This window comes from Alnus glutinosa, chromosome 10 (assembly GCF_958979055.1).
Source record: "Alnus glutinosa chromosome 10, dhAlnGlut1.1, whole genome shotgun sequence".
Taxonomy (NCBI): domain Eukaryota; kingdom Viridiplantae; phylum Streptophyta; class Magnoliopsida; order Fagales; family Betulaceae; genus Alnus; species Alnus glutinosa.
In genome coordinates, this window is record NC_084895.1 from 231,028 (window position 1) to 254,035 (window position 23,008).

Sequence of the window (23,008 nt, forward strand, 5' to 3'; positions counted from 1 at the left end):
AAGTGGCTCGATCCCTCTTCAGTCTTCACTCCCATGCCATTCACTCTTTTTTTTTCTTTTTTTTTTGAAGGGATGCCATTCACTCTTTGACTTCCCGTAGATTCTAATTATAAAAGGTCACTCCAAAAGAAAACGATGCCATATGAAAGAACAAATCTCACATGTCCTCATAAAATAATAATTATTTTTTTAAAAAAAAAAAACAAAAAAAATCTCACATGTCAGAAAGCAAAAAAACACAACACAACACATCCCACACATATCTCTGTCTCTATCATATAACATAATCATATGAAAACAGAAAGAAAATCAATTTTGTATATATATATATATATGAGAAACTTTTATATCAACAAAAAATAAAATAAAATCTATTCACTCTATTATCTCATCCTCTTCCTCGCTTCCCCACCACCTCTCCTTTTCCTCCCTCCCTAAAACCTCGCCGGAAATAACCACCGAACGGCGGGGCAACCACAACCACCACCACCACCCTATGTCCACTTCTTCAATGCCCTCAATTCCCCTACTCTGCCTCTCTCCCCCAACCAAGCCAAGCCTCTCCGTTTCATTGAGGCCACCCTCTTCCTCTTCTTCCTCTTCTCCCTTTTCTTCATTTTCTTGCTCTTTGGTTTCCAAGCATTCCAATGAATTCAGCAACAGGACGACTAAGCTTTCGATATTCGCTTGCTCTACGTCGCCGTTCATAGGGAGAGTGGGTCTGCAGTGGCGGGAGGGGAACGTGTCGCTGCTGTCGTTTGGGGTAAACCCATATGCGATGGCCGAAGCTGGGAAGAAGAGCGATTCATCCCAGGCTCTGTCAGCATTGCTTCCCTTTGTGGTCGCTGCCACTGCGATTGCCGCTCTTGCTCAGCCTTCCACTTTTACTTGGTGGGTCTTTTGGGTTTATAAAGTTTTCGAATTCTGCATGTGGCTTTGTGATTAGTTTTTAACTTTTGCATGTGGGTTTGATTGTTCTTCCCTAACTGGGTTTTCAGTGTTTCAGTTTAAAATATTAGTTATTTGTCTGTAAATGGGTTTTTTCTATTCTATTTGTTGTCTTTTTTATTTTTCAATCAATATGTAGTTTCTAGCATTACTCCTAATGGAGCATTTAAGGAAATTGTTCTCAAGATTTTTATTTTTATTGTTCATTTCTTTTATTGGGTTTTCAAACTTTGCTTTCAGATTTTACCTTTCTGATATAAAATTAGTTGTTTTTCATTGAATATTTTTGTATTACTCATTCTTTCTTTTCTCCTGATTTCTTAATCATCAACTTTTGAACTTTCAAATTTTTTTTTTTATTTTTTTTTCTTTTCTTGGAAAAAAGAGAGGTGGAGAATACTTCTCAGACCTGAAAATACCTATTAGTTGTAATCTTATAGACAGAAGGCCGTGGAAGTTGCATATCATAATTCGGGATCGCATGTGTTTGATTTAAGGCTGATAAGGGGCTCCTAGCTTTTCTTGTTCGCAGGTCTTCTAGTTTCTAGTCAGCGTGTGCCATGGCAAAAGAAGCTGTGTTTTTGTTAAGATTTACATGAAAATGTTTAATTCTTCCCAACTAATTTATGGATTTAAATGTTTAAGAGTGGTTTAAAACTAAAGGACCTATGAATTTTTAACATCTGTAGGGTCTCTAAGGAACTATATGCCCCTGCTCTTGGTGGGATCATGTTGTCTATTGGAATCCGACTTTCCATTGATGATTTTGCCCTTGCATTTAAAAGGTGCAACCTTGTTTTATCATTTTTATATTTCATCTGAGAATGAGGTATTGTAACCCATTTGTGGATTTTGAATTGCTTCCAATGTTCTTCAGCTTTCTTCTGTTGCAGACCTTTACCATTGTCTCTTGGGTTCATTACGCAATATGTGCTGAAGCCGGTCCTAGGAGTATTAATTGCAAGAGCATTTGGCATATCCCGGATATTCTATGCAGGCTTTGTGCTCACATCTTGTGTTGCAGGAGCTCAGCTGTCTAGCTACGCCAGCTTTTTGAGCAAAGGGGATGTGGCCTTGAGCATTCTCCTAACCAGCTCTACCACCATTGCATCAGTGCTTTTTACGCCTCTACTGACTGGCCTTCTAATTGGATCTGTTGTTCCAGTTGATGCTGTTGCCATGTCAAAATCAATATTACAGGTAAGAAGAACCGTGTGTTAAATGCTTAAAAGAAAGTTTTTATACATAATTCTACCCCCTTTTACTTTACTAATAGATTTTCTTCACATTTTTTGTCAGGTAGTTCTTGTTCCAATCACCCTTGGACTTGTGCTTAATACTTATGCAAAACCAGTTGTGACTGTCCTTCAACCAGTGATGCCATTTGTTGCAATGATTTGCACTTCTATGTGCATCGGAAGCCCACTTGCTATAAATCGGAGCCAAATTCTGTCCATGGACGGTCTCCGACTGGTTTTACCAGTACTGACATTTCATGCTGTGGCCTTTGCTGTGGGCTATTTGGTCTCCAAAATTCCAATGTTGAGGTAAGTTTATCCTTGCAATGTAATTTATTCTTCCTTTCATGTTGATTTAGTGCCATGGGGAATTCAATGTCGAATGAGTTGGTGTTGAAAGGGCAATGTTGTAAGTGTCAATGTCAAAGGGACAGTTTCGTGAATAATGTTGCTCTGACAGCCAGTACCGTGGCAATGACCAATGTTGTGCCAGCAGCCAATGTTTTGCCATTTGAATGATTATCATTATGGTACGTTTGGAAGTCTTTAGAGTTGCTTGGGAAGATGGTGTTAGTAGACAAGTTGTCTTAGAAGTAAGTATTTATTAAGTATTGTAATTTGTCTAGTAAGTTGTGTTAGTGTTGGACTTGTGTTTTGACTATTTTTGAATTAGTATTTGTGTTGGAAAGTATCAAGGGATAGGAAGTTGTGGTAGTACTAATTTGTTAGTGCAGTGCCTATATAATATAGAGAATTGGAAGCCTAGCTAAGTCATTTTTATTATCTCTTGATTAATGTCTTTGTGGCTGAGCATGAGGTCCCCTTTTGGTCTATCTCCTCTAAATGCTTTAATTCTTTCTCCCTCCCTCTTCCACCCACATCGAATTTCTTGTCCTATAAATAATGGAGATATGAGAAGCTAACCCCCTTTGTCGTTGCCCTTGTATTGTGCATTTGTGCACCTCTCTTTTCTTCATTGAATAGCTTTTTGTCAGCAACATTATGTTGTAGAGGGTCAATTGCTTAAGAGTAAAAAATTCTGGTAAACCTATGCCTTGTTTGTGTGCTTGCTTTGCCAAATCGGTCATGTTCTTTAGTAGGGGCTTGTGATGGATTTAATCTAGCTGTTTCATGCTTTATAGTGTTGTGGGCACTACTTCATTATGCAAGTAGAAGTAGGTGTAATTTATCAAACATGCATCGATAATTACTAGAAGCCAGCTTCTTGGTAGAATCTCTTCCTCTGTGTTTAATTGTATGTTTTAGTTATATAGATTTATGTCTTAGTTCAAGGGGTTGGGGATATCTCAAGTTATTAACCTGCTGTAATGTAGGGGCGTCATACCTTATGTGGAGAATATTGGAGGAACATCACTGAGCTTCCTTCCTTTTTCTCCTGAACATACTTTTTAGGTTTGCACTGTATAACTCAAATTGTTGTCGTAGTCATTAGATTCCAAATATCCAAGCTCGTTTCTCAATCGACATGCAGATAAAAGCACTCCTTTGTATCTTGATAATAGTTGTGACTGCTTGAGGGGCTATTCTTAATGCCCTGCACACAGACTTGCATCCTGACACACAGGAATATTTCACTTTTGGAGATTAGTAATTTTCTGTTGAGGAGTTGGAACTGGTTTTCCTCTAAAATAATTTTGTTTTCGTCACAGGCAAGAAGAAGAAATTAGCAGGACAATTTCATTATGCACAGGAATGCAAAGCTCCACCCTGGCAGGGCTTCTTGCTACCCAGTTCCTTGGGAGCAGTCAGGCAGTTCCACCAGCGTGTTCAGTAGTTGCAATGGCTATCATGGGCCTTTGTCTTGCCTCTTTCTGGGGCAGCGGCTATCGGATCAGAGACCTACCATCCCTTCTAATGCCACAAAGCGGTTCTACGGTCAACATTTGATGAAGCACGGTCGGAGCAACTGCGAGGGCTAGATTGAACTAACCTCGAAGGTTACTGGTCATCGGAGAAACTGATGCGTGGCTCTAACAATTGTCAGTACAAAAGATGGGCCAGTCATGTCATGGTTGAACCATCAGAGATTTAGAACCTGCCATCAAAGATTCAGAAGCAGGTTATGCAGCAATATATATATACAGCAGATTAGGAGCTATATATATATATATATATATATGCGTGTGTATGTAGCCTCAGAAAAGCAAAAGATCATTCAAAAAAAAGAAAAGAAAAACAAGAGAAAAAAAGGAGCCATATACATATATAGCGAGATTTTGCTGGGATACATATGGGGATACAAATGGTTGTATGAAGTAAGATTTTGCTCTCTCTTCACTCTTGCATGCATACAAGTGTTCATAACTTCAAAGCGCGTGTCCGGCCTTATGTGTTTAGTGTCTTTACTCGACTGAATTAAGATGTTTATCTAAGGGAGATTTATGACAAACTTCAAATACTTGTGTAAAAAAACAGGCTCTATATAATGAGATTTGATTCTTGCACTACACCATTGCAACAACTGCACAACAACTCCTCACATGAGGGGTTGTTGTGCAGTTGTTGTATTAGTGTTGTAAATCTAATATTTTCTCTATATAATTTGTAGAATGTAGTTAGAATGTCAGACGATTAAAGAGAGAATTTTTTTAAAAAAATTTATTATTTTTGGCACAATTTTGTTGCTACAGTGTGCATATGAGATAGTAGAGAGGATTGTAACTTCAAATATGCATAATTGTTTTAAAAATTCTATAAATATTTAAGGCGAAGATATAAGTTGAATCACAAAATTAGTTTTAATAAAACAAAAAGAAAAAAAAGAAAAAGAAATTGTACAGTATATGCCAAAACTTAAGGTAAACTTACAAGAAGATAATGAACTCATTCCTTATTCAACTTTCATGCTAGTGGCTGAGGCTGATGTGGCAATGTTTATTATTCATTGGATAAGTTTTTATTAATTTAATGGGATTCAAATGAATTGAAGATTCTTTTTTGTTCTCTTTTTCGCACGTTGGTAGACAACTCCCAACAATATAATAATAATAATAAAAAAAAAACAAAGACTAAGAAAACATTGACATAACAAGCCCACACATTTTTTATTTTTATCTTTATTTTTGTCAAAAACTTTGGGGGAGATTATTTTTTTGTAAAAGTTTTGGGTTTCTTTTTTAATCAAAATTATCAGGGTTTTTTTTATTATTTTTAATTATTATTATTTTCAAAATCTTTGAGGGTAGATGCTTTTTTGCAAAACTTTTGGAGGAATAAAAAAGGAAGTTGGAGAACTTTTTTTTTTTTTTTTTAATATATATATATATATATATATATATATATATAAAGGGGAAATTTACATCAAACTAAAAAAGAAAGAAAGAAAGAAATTTAAAAAAATAAAATAAAATGGATAGGGCACCCAACAAACACCCAATACAACCAAAGAATGCTAGATAATCTAAAAACCATTGGGAATGAGCCAAATAATTAGTTTGGCCCATTGGGTATTTGGTTCACAGGCCAAGAAATGAGCCGCCTTTGATGGCAGTTTGAAATTGCAGTCTAGAAGAAATTTTGTTTGAGATAGCATTGTTATTAATAGGTTGTTATACGACTACCATACAACTGAGATGATGTGGCAATGAAAATCATCCATTGATTTTTTTTTTTTTTTTTAAATATGATACATTTACAACTTTTGTACAATTTCAACAATTTTTTTTTTTTAAAAAAAAAAAAAAAATCAATCATTAAATATGTAAGATCTACATGTAGGAAAACAGATTTAAGAGATTTGATTCTTGTACAACACCAATACAACAACTGTACAAGAACCCCTCACATGAAGGTGGGCCCCAGTATGTGGGACCCATCCTCATGTGAGGGATTGTTGTACAGTTGTTATATTGGTGTTGTAAATCTAACATTTTCCCAGATTTAATGGTTAGTTTAAAAAAAAGTTGTTTGAGTTGTACAAAAATTGAAAACGTATCGTCCCTAAAAAAGTTATTTGTTACCTAGACATGCATACTACTATATTTTTAAACCTTAAGAGATTTGTTAGTGCTACAAAACCCTCAAGACCAATTAGCAATTTTTTCTAAAATAAATTCCTACTATTGCACATATTAATAAAAGTTTAAGGAAAAATAAAAGCCAGAACCTTCATGTACCCCATTAATTAAAAGAGTAATGATTAACTACCACCTAAATATATAATTTTTCACCACCTTGCCTATCTGGTAAGGTGATCACTCACCTTAATTTATTTTTACAAAAAAAATAACTCAAAAGGTAGTGGGGGACCACCTCGCCACATAGGCAAAGCGGTAAAAAGTTGTATCTTGGGGTGGCATTGAATCATTACTCTAATTAAAAAGTCCTAACCCAATTAATCCGATATCCTGAAATATGGACATAAATTTCTTTTAAAATTGGTTAGAAGAAATTTTTTCAATCAAGTAAATAAAATTATCACGTATTTTTTGAACATGTGAGAAATATATTCTTTTTTAATAGTTCCATTAAAAAATTATGTGATTCTTATATGCTAATTAAAAAACCGGGTGCTTCTCACATGTAAAGAGATACTAGACAATTTTACAGATTGAGTCGAAGGAAACTGTTCCAACCCAATTTGAAGGAATTTAGGATCTTCTTCATTTGATTTAAAATTGTCAAAATTTAGAATTAACGCATTTACGATGTACATTATATTACATTATTTATTTAAGCCATTAAACTACTAGCTGTTTTTAAAGTAGCCCTTTAAATTATCAATCATCACACTATGGCCCCCAAACTACTAAATAGTGCCAAAAAGATTACTTTTGTCGAAATATTCTTATAATATCCTTGCATCGTATCATATATTAATTAAAAAATAATAAAAATTAAAAATATTCAAAAAAAAAAATAGTTTGAAAAAAAATTGAAAAAAAAATATATATATGAAAGCCACCCCCATGGCCAGACACCTATATGCAATAACAAGCAAAACCATTGGGCCGGACGCCTATTCATTAGGCCGCCGATGAGTTATTCCACGGTAGCCGTTTTAGGGAACTCATTTTTTCCGGCAAATTCAAAATCCAAAAACTCCCCAGATAGGAAAGAAATCATCTCTCTCTTACAAAGATGCAAACACATGAACCAAATTCAATCACTTCACGCCAAAATCATAAAGAAGGGCCAAGAAAATGACCCCTTTATTGCCTTTGAGCTTATTCGGGTTTGCTCCAACTTCAACTCCATTGACCATGCCTCCAAGATTTTCCAGAACGCTCAAAACCCAAATGTCTACCTCTACACTGCTCTTATTGATGGGTTTGTATTGTCTGGCTCTTACGTCGATGCAATTCGCCTATATTGTCAAATGGTGTATGAATCTATCTTACCCGATGCTTATGCAATCACTTCGGTCTTGAAGGCTTGTGGGTTTCAGTTGGCTTTGGAAGAGGGTAAACAAGTTCATGGGCAGGCTTTAAAACTTAGGTTGAGTTCAAACAGATTGATAAGGATGAAGCTCATGGAATTGTACGGCAAGTGTGGCGAGTTTGAGAATGCACAACAGGTTTATGCAGAAATGCCTGAAGGGGATGTTGTTGCATCAACCGTCATGATAACATGTTATTTGAATTATGGATTCATCAACGAGGCAATTGGTGTATTCAATCGAGTTCTGGTTAGGGACACAGTTTGTTGGACGGCGATGATTGATGGGTTTGTTAGGAATGGCGAATTTAATAGAGCTTTGGAGGTATTTAGGGAAATGCAGGAGGATGATGTGAGGCCGAATGAGGTTACCATGGTTTGTGTTTTATCTGCGTGTTCACAATTGGGAGCTCTTGAGCTGGGGCGGTGGCTTCACTTTTACATAGAAAAGTACGGGATCAAGCTTAATCATGTTGTGGGTGGTGCATTGATAAGTATGTATTCAAGGTGTGGTGATATTGATGAGGCGCAACGAGTTTTTGATGGGATGAAAGAGAGGGATGTCACTACTTATAATTCCATGATTTCAGGACTTGCTATGCATGGGAAGAGCATTGAGGCTATCGAAATGTTTCGGAGAATGATGAAGCAGGGGATTAGTCCAAACAACATTACATTCATTGGTGTATTGAATGCATGTAGTCATGGAGGTCTAGTCGAGTTGGGATATGAGATATATCACTCCATGACTAGAGATTATGGGATTGAACCACAAATAGAGCACTATGGATGCATGGTTGATCTCCTTGGTCGTGTAGGTCGGCTTGAAGAGGCATATAACTTCATCAGAGAAATGAAAATAGCTCCAGATCATATAATTTATGGTGCTCTGCTAAGTGCTTGTAAAATACATGGGAACACTGAAATAGGAGAATCAATTGCAAAAATTCTAGTCGATTGTGGTCGCGCAGATTCCGGTACTTACATTCTTCTATCAAATGTCTATGCTTTGTCTGGGAGATGGAAAGAGGCAGCAAAAGTAAGAGCAAAGATGGAGGAGGGTGGAATGCTAAAGGAACCAGGTTGTAGTTCGATTGAAGTGAATAATGAGATCCATGAGTTCCTTTTAGGAGACATCAGACATCCTCAAAGGGAAGTAATTTACAAAAAGTTAAAGGAGTTAAATCGTGTATTAAAATTGGAAGGATACTTGCCATCAACAGAGATGGTTTTACATGATATGGAGGATGAGCAAAAGGAATGGGCTTTGGCAATACACAGTGAGAGGCTTGCACTGTGCTATGGGCTAATATCAACTGCACCATATACGACGTTAAGGATTGTGAAAAATCTAAGGGTATGCAATGATTGCCACTCCATGATCAAGCTGGTCTCTAAGATTACCAGGAGAAGGATTGTGGTGAGAGATCGCAATAGGTTCCACCATTTCGAAAATGGAGGTTGTTCTTGTGGGGATTATTGGTGAACTAAGCACAAATTCTTCCTTTACTCAAGATTTTCTAGTTGTATTTTTTTCCCTCTCTTCTCAACACTGATGGTCGTTATTGGTACAACAACATCAAAGACATAAAACTGCGATAAATATAAGTGAGTCGGATCAAAATGCTCTTACTTAGATCAAAGTATTCAATTTGTTAGGTTTGAGACCCGAGTTTGAGTCCATTCTAAATTTGAGACTTCTTACACCCGTTAAATAAGTAATAAAAATGAGTTTAGAATATAATAATGTCTCTCACATTAAAATAAAAAATAAAAAACCAACGGGTTGCGACCGCCTTGGTCAGAGGGGGAGGCTGCAGCTCCACCCCCTATCCGGGGTGGCCGTGACCCACCTGTTTTTTTTCTTTTTTTCTTTTTTTTTTTTTTAAAAAAAACTGAGGGTTATAATGATTTTTTTTCATCTTCTTTCTGTAATCTATTTGAAAGAAAGGCTGGCAGGAGGTTTCAAATTTAGAATAGGCCTAAACTCTTATCCCGAATTTATCAAATTGGAAACTTGAGTGTTAAAGTCAAAAGGGCCAAAAACCCACAAAAAATCTTGACCTAATTTCCTAAATATAAATCAATAGAAAATTCAAGGCATTGAGATTTTATCGCCTCCCACCGGCACTTGAATAGTGGAAGCTATTTGAAGGTTGGTATCACTGAATCCTGCCTTTTGAAATTGGGCATCCAGGAATGTTCTTGACTTCTTGTGGGTCAGAGAAAGTATTTCTAAAATTCAAATATTTGGAAATTAAAGAAGTAAGTAACTATTCTTGATATAATAAGCTAACTAAGATCTCAACTTGAGTATGCTAGTGCAATAAGTAGCTTGGTCTATTTGGGTTTATGATTTCAAAAAGTGCGATTTAAAAATAACGTTTTGAAAATGTGCTATTTGAAAATGTGATTTTTAAAAATGCAATTAAGCGTTTAGTAAAATCGCAGTTTGACCTTTAAAATCGCGGTTTAGCCTTTTAAAATTGTGATTTTTCAAAAAAACACTACATTGTTTGTTATTTGAAAAATTAGATTTTTTACGTTTTCAAATCGCAATTCAAAACGATTCATTTTTCACAATTTGATTTAAAATCGCATACCCAAATGAACCCTTAATTTATTATTTATGCTATACATTGCTGCATTGGGCTAGATATTACTTTTGCAGTTTATAATCTTTCTAGTGAATATACCATAGGAAGGCAATGGGCAAAGTCTTTAGATGCCTTAAATCAACATCAATATCTAAATTGATTTTTACAATTGGTGGAAGGGTCACTTATTGTGCTTCTAACAAACATGCATGTATTTCACACTTTAAAAAAAAAAAAAAAAAAAGGAATTCCAAGCATTGACAACAATAGAGAAGAAGAACAATTGATACCGAGTAATATTATTATGATGGAGTAATACTATTCTTCACACCAATTTATCGCACATTTTACATCAGTTGACGTTATCGCCATTATATTTGTTAGGTTAAGCAATAACTTAACTTTTACTAGAGGAGAGAGAGAGAGAGAGAGAGAGAGAGAGAGAGAGAGAGAGAGAGAGAGAGAGAGAGAGAGAGAGAGAGAGAGAGAGAGAGAGATTTGGATTGAGTTTTAAACTTTTCTTCTTAATTTTTTTTTAAGCAACACAAGCAAACTTGCCAAACTGCAACTAAATTAAAAGCTATTATATGAGTTCTTGTTATCTCTCAAAACGTTTTTTTCTCAACAAATCAGCCATGAAGTATTGAAGTCCCAAACCGACTCCCAATGTGATTTAAGATTGAGTAATAATGCTATATACTATACTTTTATTTTATTCTTATTTTATTGGATTATATTAAAATAATAATAATTAAGAACATATGAACACTATCACGGCAGTAAGATGAGAGGGGATGTGAGCATAAGACATTTCATTTCTTTTAATGATTATGGAAAAGTTGGAACTCGTAAATTTTTACCTGACTAGATAAAAATTGAACTGCCTAATCACTTATCCAGTCAGGTAGGTCTCATAAATGATATCTCACAACCACTTGCCAATTCGGACAAAAGATTTGAGAGGATCATGATCCTAAGTCTTGAGTTCGACTAAACAAAAAAACAAAAAGTTTCAAGGGACATGAGTATCTCCTGTGGACTATTTTTAGTAATTTGTGTAGTATATGAGGGAGAATTTATATAAGATCAATCTGTCGAGCAGGTGATTGGGTATTTCAAATTTTATTTAGGACAAATAAATTTTATATAGGCTCTTTTTATGTACTATCTAAATTATTAGCAATTAGACAACGAATTACTCAAAATTCAAAACTGTATTTTTTCTACATGGATTATCATATATTTTGTTTACAACAGATTGCAGGACCTTTAAAGCTAACAAATTATATACAGAGAAAAGTTTACATACCCCACCTCAAATTATTACTCAATTGAAAATGTCATTCTAAACTATTAAAAAATTGTCAATGTCTTCCGAGTTCCGAGGCAAGAAAAAAGACATAAATGACTTTCTAATTTTTTTCAATAAAACAAAAATGCCCCTATAAATTCAAAAAAAAAAAGAAGAAAAAGGAAATTTTTTAATTTCTTTTAATATTTTTTTTTTGAAAAACTTTTTAATATTTCTTTTAATTTTTAAATTTGGCCGTCCTTAATTTTTATGTATTTATTTTATTTTATTTTAATTTTTAGTTTTAGTTTTAGGTTTTTTTTTTTTTTTTTTTTTTTTTTTTTTTCAAATTTTCAGTTTTTTTTTTTTTTTTTTATTAAGGATATTTTTATCATCGAAAGAACATTGATATTTTTGATAATTTAAGAGATATTGTCCAAGTTAAAAATTTAAGGAGACTTTATTTCAACGTAGACTTTACCCTTTTTTTTTTTGACATGTCCATACAAGAGGGGGAGGGGGATTCGAACTAGTAACCTCTACTTCATGAGGCGCGGTTTCCAGCCGATTGAACTACCCTCGTTATAAAGGATCCGGCTTCCATGCGGTAGTTCAAAACTACCGCATGGAGCACATTAAAAAAAATTTGCAAATTTTTTTTTAAATTTAAAAATTATAAAAATAATAATAATTAAAAACAAAAAATATAAAAACCTAAAAAAAATTAAGGGGTGGCCGGCAACCCCCTTGGCAACGCCGGCCACCCCATTATTGGCCAAGGGGGTGGCCGGACCACCCCCTTGGCCGATATGGGGTGGATCGTCCACCCCAGTCGGCTTTGGGGGTGGTCCGGCCACCCCCCAAAAGCCAAAAAACAAAAAAAACAAAAAAAGGTTAGGGGTTTGGGGGTGGCCGGACCACCCCAAAGGCCTTGGGAGCCACCCCCATATCGGCCGTATGGGGTGGTCGAAACCACCCCCAGGCCCTTCGGGGTGGTCCGGCCACCCCTAAAAGGCCTAGAAACCAAAAACAAAAAAAAAATAAGTTTGGGTTTTGGGGGTGGCCGGTGACCGGATCACCCCCAAAGGCCTTGGGGGTGGCTCGGCCACCCCCAGATCTGCCGTATGGGGTGGTCGAAACCACCCCCAGGCCCTTGGGGGTGGTCCGGCCACCCCTAAAAGGCCTAGAAACCAAAACCAAAAACAAAAAAAAAAAGGGTTTTTGGGGGTGGCCGGTGACCGGATCACCCCCAAAGGCCTTGAGCCACCCCCAGATCTGCCGTATGGGGTGGTCGAAACCACCCCCAGGCCCTTGGGGGTGGTCCGGCCACCCCCCAAACCCCTACCTTTTTTTTTTGTTTTCTTTTTTGGCCTTTTGGGGGTGGCCGGACCACCCCCTTGGCCAATAATGGGGTGGCCGGCGTTGCCCAAGGGGGTGGCCGGCCACCCCTTAATTTTTTTTAGGTTTTTATATTTTTTGTTTTTAATTATTATTATTTTTATAATTTTTAAATTTATTAAAAATTTTACAAATTTTTTTAAGTGGAAAATGGTACCGTTTTGTAGAAAACGGTACCGTTTTCCACTACAGCACCCATGCGCATGGAAGCCGGATCCCGTTATAAATATATATAAAGTCAAAACCTTTAATTATTAGTAAATATGGTTGGTTAAATTGGTTTAACGGTTTAAGGGAGCCGGTAGAAGCCAGAAGGTTCAAACTTAAAAAAGTCACTGTCTCAAAAAAAAAAAAAAAAAAAAACTTAAAAGGTTATTTGATCTTTTAAAATACAGAAGGGCGTTCAAGTCATTTTCAGGTTCAGACATTTGATTGTTTCGAAACAAATTCCACGTGTTCCCGATGTTGGAGAGGAGTCCACCCCACCATGACGATTCATACTTTAAAACCAACAAAATAAAGAAAAGAAAAAAGCAAACCTGAAAGAACCAAAAAAGCAAAGCATTACCCTTTCCCTTTCTCTCTCCCTCCTCCCTTTCTTCAGGAAACAACCATAATTCATAAACCCTACGATACAAGCAATAAAACAAGCATCACTCACAAATCACAATAGAAAGATTGTCTCTCTCTCTCTCTCTCCACAGAAAAACAAGACTTGCAAGATTTAACCATGGATGGGTCTTCCTCTCTCTCTCTCTCTCTCTCTCTCTCTCTCTCTCTCTTTTATGCTATGATCTAAATTCAATTCAGTTCTAACCCATATAGTATATAATTTCATTCTGGTTTAAATGTCATTCATTTCTGACAGCCCATATGTATTCTCCGCTTCCCATATCTCTGAAAATCAAAATCTCAATCTGGGTTTTGTTGATTTCACACTCGATTCCATTATTTTTTCTTAAATTCCTTCTCTTTTTCTTGGCAGATCTGAGGCGCCATACCCGAAAGACAACAGCTTCGAGAGAGTGACGTCGGCGTCAACCTCTGCAACGACGACGGGCGTGCACGTGACCGCCCTGGACGGCCTCGTCAACGTGAACTCGCTCTTCACCATCGCCGTCTTCGTGGGGCTCTCCCTTACCACCCCTAATCAGCATAGCCTGGAGAACAAAACGGCCTGCGACGCTGGCATCGACGTGGCGAGGAAGCTGCTAGTCTTCGAGGTTGTCTCCTTCAGCTTCTTCCTCTTCTCCTCCCTTGTCGCCCAGGGCCTGAAGCTGGCAATCAACCTGCTCAACAGCAAGGACGTCGACGAGGTCTTCCGCGCCCACATCAACCTCAAAGTCCTCAGGCTCGGCATGATGGGCTCCGCCATCGGCTCCGTCATGGGCTGCTTGTTCCTCATGCTGTCCATGGTCAACGTCATCCAGATCCGGTTGGGGATGTTGTCGTGCGGGAGTAAATCCACTGTCCATGCCGTGGCGGCGTTGCTTATCTTGGTTTCCTCTGCTCTTTTGGTTTATATTTCTACTGTCATTTATGCTTTTTTGCACTGATTTTGAAATCTCTCTCTCTCTCTCTCTCTATGTGTACGAGTGTCTGATTAAGTCCTCCTTGGTTAATGGAATGAGCATGATGTTGGCCTGATTTTGGTTTGGAAATTTAGCTCTATTGAGCTCATTGTTGAAGTTGCCATCATTTTGATTTGGGTAATTAGCTTACTAATTAGTGTTTGTTAACACACATGAAGGATAAGATTAGTTTGATATGAGTGCTTGACCTGGTTGAGATTTGCTTGAAATTCAAATAGAGGATTATTAGTTTGAGATGAGATTAAAATTTTCCTCAGTTGATTAGGACTTACTACTTAGGGAATGTGCTACCTTAATCGGCTAGATTGCTTATGTTTAGATCTGCCTAGCTAGATTGGATACTACCTTCGGATAATTGATTTTCATGGCATCATATTGAAATGAGGTGCAACCTTACGCATCTCACGTGATAAAATCCATTAAATTTTACTATTTCACAAAAAGCACCTTGAGAGAAGATGTTTGCTCACGGTTTATAAAGCTCACAATCTAAGTATACATTAGCAATTTGGGACTCTTAACACGCTCCTCACGTGTGGCACTATTGTTTAAACACGTGTACAATGGGAGGGAAGACCTAACATTGTCCAATGTCCTAAAGCTTTGATACCATGATAAAGTCCATTGCGTCTTAATCTTTCACAAAAGGCACCTTAAGGAAAGATGTTTGTTCAAGGCTTATAAAACCCACCACCCAAGTGGCCAAGTATACATTGGCAATGTGAGACTCTTAACAACACAAACATCTTACAAAGATGACGTGATAAGGTTTAGTAGCCCTTGGATCAACCCGTAATTGTTTTAAGTGATTTTTCTTTTTGTTTAATATGAGAAGTAACTTAAAACACACAACGTCAGTCGGTGTGCAATAAGTAGCATTGCTCTTGGGAAAAACAATGTAGGCGGACATGGCTAGAAGGCTAGTTGAGTTGTGTTGAAATCTACTTTAAGCAAATACTTTGCCGAACCATTCTGTGTTAAGCTTAATCGGTGAGGGTTGGTTCCAACTGCAGTAACTTGGGAATTGATTGTGCAAAAATATCAGGCTATATAGTTGGCTGAGAATATTTGGTTGCAACCATCTTCCACACAATCCGAACAGGAAAGATTGCAGGAACCCCTATCCACAAAAGAAAACAAAAATTACCAACATTGAATTCTCCCTAGATTTAATACATTGTTGTCTCTTTTGCTTCTTATAGTCAAGTGGATGATTCGTTAATCCAATGCCTGCTGGTCTTCGGGGACACACGTGATGCAGGGGAGTAGATGTGGCTTGGGAAAGAAGCCATATCAATTCAAGGGCACAAAGCCTTGAAGCAAAGAAATAAGTTGTTTACAAGTGAATCCAAGAAAAAAATTAGCATTGGGATGATAGGATCCGGTCCTTTATACACAGGTATTTTTATAGTTTTACACTATGTGAAATTACAAAAATACTTGTGTATAAAGAACCAGCTCCTCTCTAGTTCCTCTCAACTAGAGAGGATTCTGGTTCAAGTTGAGCACGGTCAAGGCAACTTGAGGAGACAAGAGATGGCGTTTTTGTTCTCTGTCAATATTTAATGGCTTCCCGCTCATAATGGAGAGTTTGCAACTATGGAGATGCTCGAAAAGCAACAAGAGAAAAGGGGCCATGGCATTTGTCCTTGTGGAAATAGGATCCTCTTTCACTCTTGAGGATCCAATTCCCGTAACAAAAAGGTAAACCCCTAAACCCATATAGCATAGTTGAAAAATATATAGAGAAAGATTAGTAGAACTTCGTTGAGATGAAATGATGACATACAAATCAAGACTTCGTTAAAAAAGAATTCTCCCACATTCGCACTCCGAATTGCACGTAATTTGGCCAATTATATAGAAAGGGCAAGTGCCCTGATTTTGCACCTATTTTCTTTGTGGAACTATCTAAATTACATACAATTCGGATGGCTAATTTGAAAGCACTTCATTCGATTTTTTTTTTTTTAACCCAAGACGGAATTCAGATCTAAGTAATTTGCAATTCTGTAATAAATGTGACTCTATTCTCACATGCTTGAGCAAGGAGGCGATATATCTGAGATTTCTTACTGTTCAAATTGTTAACGATCTCAACAACCATATTTCTAAAATTATCTATCCATAAAGTCGGTTGCTTTAATACAAAAATTGATTGAAAAAATGTCACATCAAGCTTTAATACAAAAATTGATTGAAAAAAAATGAAACGATAGAACACAGATCTCACAGGAAATATCCTAGGGATGTAATATATGTGGCCCTCCCACAGGAAAACAACACTTGGATGCTAGTTTAGAGATTTAACTACCAATACTTGTGGTTTCAACTAACATTATCTTCGACCTTCTACTTTCCTTAGACCTTCTTCCAGTTGTTTCCCATCATCTCAATTACACTTTTATACCCTTTAAAAAGAATGTCTACCATTATCCAATCAGACCATTAGGTCTGACTTAACTATGTTTAATAGGATTCATAAATTTGACATCAACGTGACAAAAAATTAGAGGATTAAGTTTATGTAAAACTTTTAGATTAAGTTTAATTTGCAGATAAAATTTGTAGATGTTTTTCACATTGGATTTTTCTCATTTTAATTTATCTCATTAAGGGTATAATCTAAACCCATTTTAACTCTAATTCATCTCATAATTAATCTTATTCCATTAATAATATTATTGTACTAATAATATTATTATATAAATAATGTTATCAGCAAGTTTTACTAAAACTTACGAGTTAAGTTTAATTTGCAGATAAAATTTGTAGATGTTTTTCACATCGGGTGTTTTTCATTTTAGTTTATCTCATTAAGGGTATAATCTAAACCCATTTTAACTCTAATTCGTCTCATAATTAAACTTATTCCATTAATAATATTATTGTACTAATAATATTATTATATAAATAATGTTATAATACTGATAATATTATAACACAACAAATATTATAATATATATATATATTATACTAAATGATATTATTATAGTCTAATAAAGATTTCTATATTTATAAAATCAGAGTTTATAAACTAATAAGATTAGCGAATATTTATTTTCATAAATATTCATGTAATCTCATTAATTTCTTGGGATTAATATTGTGTCAAAAAACATATAATTTTATCAGTTGCTAGACGTGAATACTGTTTCCTACAGTTGTGGATTGAGTACAACTATGATCGATAGCCATAATTAGTGGATCGATCGCCGATTTGGATCGAGAGTCAAGAGTTGAGGATCGAGCGCCACTCTAGACTAATGATTTTATTCAGTCTTAAATCTTAATTTAAGATGTCATATTTTATGATTTAAAATCTAGGGCGCTATACTATTTATTATTGTGAATTCTATATTTGTGAAAATGAGTGATGAATAACAAGATAATAAAAATGACGAGTTTATAAAAGCATGCATGTAGAAGACGGTGAATATTAAATTGCATCGTATGACATGGTACACGGGTACGTTTGAGATAATAGCCATGGGTTTACTATACCGATTAACCCTATGGTAGTATGGTTAAAAGTTTATTTATTTTTATATTTGGCATTGGATCCAATGGTTATTTTGTGACCTGCGCAAAATGTTTGAATGAGGGTTACAGTTATGGACATTATTAGTAGTGTGGGCCATTCGAGATCAGACTCGGTCGCTCATGATGGACGGTAGAGTACATATCCGGGGCACCAGTGTTGTATTACAGGTCCCTCGGGACAACCCCAACCCTGTTAGAAATATGTTAAAATCCAAGGTAGACCATATGGCATTGAGCTATGACATTATTCTCTTATTACAACATATATTATATTTATATTACATTCGAAATGACATTGTCAATGAATAAGCTGTAACGTTGCATTTCTGCAGCGCCCCAAATTTTATGATATAAAATATAACATCTTAAATAGAAATTTAAGACCGAATAATAAAGAAAATATATATGATTAAATATTCATTAATATTTGAGGCACGTCTATAATTCTAAATTGATTAGGTAAGATTATTGGACCTTAAGCTATAAAATCGAAATAGAGATAAATAAATTTGGACATGGCAATCGATTCCTGCAATCAAGCGCTCGATTGTAGTGGCGCTCAATCGCCTAGAAATGGCGATTGATAGACATAGTGTTGCAGAGGGCAGATTGCATCGCACCGAACACATGTCCTCTCATAGTTTGCTAAACAAAATATCCCACGATCAGCTTGCTGCCCAAGATGATGTTCTCAGCCGTTGGATCAGATCAACTCCAAGCAATCTCCACCGTCCAATCGACTATATATTGAAGCACCACCTCACGTTCATTCTGACGCTTTCCCCCTCTTCTTCTTCTCTCTGTTCTTCTCTCAAAGGCAGCATCTCTCTCTCTCTCTCTCTTTGTTGCTCTTTCTCAGCTAACAAGACAACAAGAAGAGGAAGCAAACCAGAAAGCTCTCTCTTCCTTCTTCTTTCTCTGCATCTCTTTCGCTGTTCTTTGTAGGCCAGTAGCAGAAAAACCATAACCAAACTCTCCCTTTCTCTTCTCTGTTTTTGTTTTCTGCTGAAACTCACCCGAGCTCTCTTTCCTTCTCTTGCTCTTCTATTTTAAGGGCAGAAAATCTCTCTCACCCATTGTTTCTCTAGCTCGGGCAGCAAAGAAAGAAAGCGCCCTTTTCTCTCTATGGGTTTTGGTCAATAACAGCAGTCAGCAGGTTTTTAAACAAAAACTCTCTTTCACCCTTCCTCTCTCTTCCGGTCCTTAAAGCAAGAAACAAGAAAATAAAGTTCAAAAACTCTCCTTATTTCTCTTAGTTTTCAACAAAAGTCTCTCACTCCGTTTCTCTCTAAATTCAAGCTACCCACTCGGCCAAAACTGTAGGAAAATCCCCCTCTCCAACTTTTCCTCTCTTAGCTTGCAAGCAAAAAACAGAAAAGAAGGAAAGGCAAGCAGAACTCTTCTTCTTTCCCTCTCTGTCTCTCGGTTACAAAAGAAAAGGGAAAAGAAAGAAATAAAAAGAAAAGGACCTCTCTCTCTCTCTCCCTCCCTCCCTCTCTCTCTCGGCTTAGGTGCAGTAAAAGGAAAACAGAACCCCTCTCTCTCGAGCGATCCTTTGATGAGTGGGTATTTTCACAAAAATATCCCACATAAGATATTTTTGGTGAAGGCTTAAAGCTCAAGCTTTAGTTTATTAGTTTATAGTGATTTTGTAAGTTATAGGTGTTTAATGTTTTAAGTTATGTTTAAACAGGATTTTTAATGTGATTTATTTAAAGGGTTAAATACAAAAAAGTCCCCCAAACTACCACACATTCTTTGGATGGCCCCCCAAACTACCAACGCTTGCAGTCAGGCCCCCTAAACTACCAATTGCTTATTTTTTGGCTCCATCCGTCACTTTTTGCCGTTTAAGTGGATGGAAACTGAGTCACGTGCACAGCACGTGACTCTTTTAGCTCAAAAGCCCGGAAATACCCCTCTCCCTAACGTTGAAACTCCACCCGTTTATTTGAGTTAAAACTTGAATTTCCCTTTATTTTGGCCTTTCTTCACGACTCGACTTCGTTGTTGGTCACACGCCTGGAACTCCATACAACCCGGCGACTCCATCCACTGAATCGGGGCAGCAGGTCGACGCTCCACCTAGTGCGACGTCGTCTTTCAGCAGCCCATCGGCAATTCTAGATATTTTGGCTTCCGTCGACAAATCCTGAGTGTGAGTGTGAAGTTCTCCGTCGACCAAGCCCGAGCACTTCGATCCAAATCCCACCACTGGAAAAGCGAAATAAAGGTACTAAATCTCCCATATGTTTAGTTTTTAGGGTATATTTCTTTCCTGTGATAAACGTGGACTGCTGAGGATCAAGAAGCCTCTTTGGAGAGGTTTTAGGAAAAAGTATAAGGGAAGGGACTAGTTTGGTTGTTGCTAGTTGGGTTGTAGCTGCAGAAATGCTGGTGGTTTACCAGTTATGGTTTGCTAGTTTTGTATGTTTTGTCTCTCAGAGTTTTTGTTCTGTTTGGTTGTGTTTTGTTGGCAACTAGTTTGTAGCTGCTGGGTTGTGTTTTGTTGTTTTGATTGTATTTTAAGGAACAATTGTATGGTTTGATTCTGGTTTTAATATAGTTCAAATTATTATATAAAAAAAAGGGACTATGTATAGATTGTAGAGAACCGATTATGCCAAAAGGTAAAATAAGTTAAGGGACTATGTATACTTCAAATGGTTACCTAGTTATCAATGTATAATACATAATTTGGTGATAATTCAGTTCTATTGAAAAAGTTTGTTGCTACAGCTGTTACTGTTGACTCTGTATTTGATGATAATTCAATTCTAATATTGATGCTAAGTCTTTTAAAATGATGTAGAATGGTTAACTCATGGAATTTTCCATTCTTGTTAATAAATGCTGGATTTATTTGAATATAGATTATGCTCTAGGGGTAAGGATTATGAATGAGAATTTGAAGTATTTCTTTAATATGTAATATGCTATATGTTGGTTTGTATTAGGTCAAAATAATGGTTACGTATTATTAGTGCCGCATGTGGCACATATGTTAATGCTTTGTGTGTATTTCTTAAATGAGAACATCAAATTATATTTATATATATTGAGGTAATCCAGTCAGCTTTGATGTGCTACATTCCTAAGTTTTTGAAAAAAAAAAAAAAATTTTGCTACCAAATCTCCACTCTGATGATGTCGTAACGTCACATGAAAATAAAAAATTTTCACTTATGCATTTTCGTAAAAGGTAGGGCGTCACAATTTTTGTATGTGATTTATAAATAACTAAATTCACTACATGATAACCTCTCACCAAGTGTATTATTACTCATTAAGTCGTGGAATTACGCTTGTATCTTTTTCACCTATGAAACATGTGTTCTTTTATAGTTGTATTACCTTTAGATGTTGGATTCGAGATGGACCTCGGAGTAGTGTCATCCGTTTGGCATAGTGATATCGATCTGGTTATGCTTGAGGACTGATTGCAGGATTATGAAGATCACTCATGGTACTTAGTACTTTTGGGTGATGTTGTAGGCTTAGCATCTGAGGCTTGATTGTGTATTAAGGTTTAGTTTTGATCTTTTATATCAACGATATGTATAGTATGATTTCAGTTAATGTGATGACTCTTGGTAGATTCTCTGGTTGTAATTAATGTTGGTAGAATCTTTTATGTTTCTGCTACGTAGTATTCTCGTTTTGAGGAGTAGAAAATCCCTGAGTCTTATTCTTGTTGAATGACACTGGGAGATAAACCGTGAAGTTAATTAATTTCTCAAGGCGTTAAACATAGAGCCCTCTATTTCTCTCTTGAAATATCAAACTTTAACCTAGATCGTCTGATAATCTAAATGTTTGAGTCATCCATGGACAAGATACTTTTATAGTTAGATTACCTTTAGATGTTGGATTCGAGATGGAGAAGAAAATAGACATTTTCGGTGAAGAAGAACAAGGAGGATGATGGGCATGGGATGGACGGTCAAAACAGTTGTAACGTCCAATATATTAATTAATTGTTTAAAACACAAATTAGACTAATTAAGTAAGTAATTAAGTAAAAAATGGAGTAGAACACTTAGGGAGTTGTTTTAGTCTTAATTTCTAGGTTGGTGTCTGGACGAGCCATTATCGTGTTTCCAGGCAGTAGGTTTATGTTTATCGGCGTGTGCGAATGACTTACTTACCTGTCTTGACAGTTGGGAGATAAAATGGCCGAAAGCATTTTCAGCTAACTTTTCTTCCCTCGTCTCCTCTTCCACGCGATTTTTTACATCTTCTCTCCTAAGGTTTGCACCTAAACCCTAGATTATAGTATTTTGATGCTTCCAAAGCCAAACAAGACTAAAGCATCGTAACTGTCACGAGGCTCCTACTTAATTACTTTAAATTTCACAAAAAAATGTAATTGAACTCTAGTATTTATCCTTGCTATAGTCACTGCTATGCTCCAACAACCAAAACTTAAATTAAAGAATGTAAGAAAAGTGAAACATGATAAAAATAGAAGTAAGAAGAAGCCTAAGAAGAAGGGGAAAAAGTGCCGATGACTCCCTAAAGCAACCCGGGATTTAGAGTTGGAAGAGGACCCCTTTAGTATCTTTTCTCTGTAAGATGGTTTAATAGGTTATTTCCAAAATACTTACATTTTCAAGATCGACTCTTTCAACCACTTAGACATCCATCCCCTTCACGCTTCACCCGTCCTATCTATCCACGCGCGAGCAAGTAAGAGCTTATCTATGTGATTCGGTACGCTTTGGTGGGGGTTCAGTTCGTTAACTGGTATTTGTTTAGGCATTCAAATAGTGATTGGCTTTTTTTAGGCATGCATCACACTCCTCATGTGGATCTAGCTTTCAATAGCATAGAACAGGTTATGAGAAAATCCCTTAGACTTACTTAATATTGACTTTTGATTCTTCCATGAAATCCTCTGTAGCAGAATTAAAGCCAAAGATACAGGCACTTAATTCACTGATTTTTTAAGAAAGCTTTCTTACAATGTTATATGTGATCACCTAATGCATCGAGAATGTTGAC

General features: G+C 36.4%; 3 protein-coding genes across 3 annotated transcripts; all 3 read left to right on the forward strand.

Annotated features, from left to right (window-relative positions):
- The first annotated feature begins 349 nt into the window (after positions 1-349).
- Positions 350-4,656, forward strand: LOC133880666 (probable sodium/metabolite cotransporter BASS3, chloroplastic). The gene is made up of 5 exons (XM_062319650.1): positions 350-891; positions 1,638-1,733; positions 1,842-2,148; positions 2,248-2,495; positions 3,857-4,656. The coding sequence occupies exons 1-5, from the start codon at positions 497-499 to the stop codon at positions 4,092-4,094; spliced, it is 1,284 nt and encodes a 427-aa protein (XP_062175634.1). The 5' UTR covers positions 350-496; the 3' UTR covers positions 4,095-4,656.
- A 2,486-nt stretch (positions 4,657-7,142) lies between these two features.
- On the forward strand, positions 7,143-9,196 carry LOC133880258 (putative pentatricopeptide repeat-containing protein At5g59200, chloroplastic). The gene has a single exon (XM_062319174.1). The coding sequence runs from the start codon at positions 7,183-7,185 to the stop codon at positions 9,067-9,069; it is 1,887 nt and encodes a 628-aa protein (XP_062175158.1). The 5' UTR covers positions 7,143-7,182; the 3' UTR covers positions 9,070-9,196.
- Positions 9,197-13,393: 4,197 nt separating this feature from the next.
- LOC133879727 (uncharacterized) lies at positions 13,394-14,516 on the forward strand. The gene is made up of 2 exons (XM_062318441.1): positions 13,394-13,607; positions 13,855-14,516. Exons 1-2 carry the CDS (start codon positions 13,600-13,602, stop codon positions 14,423-14,425), a joined length of 579 nt encoding a protein of 192 aa, XP_062174425.1. The 5' UTR covers positions 13,394-13,599; the 3' UTR covers positions 14,426-14,516.
- Positions 14,517-23,008: the final 8,492 nt, after the last annotated feature.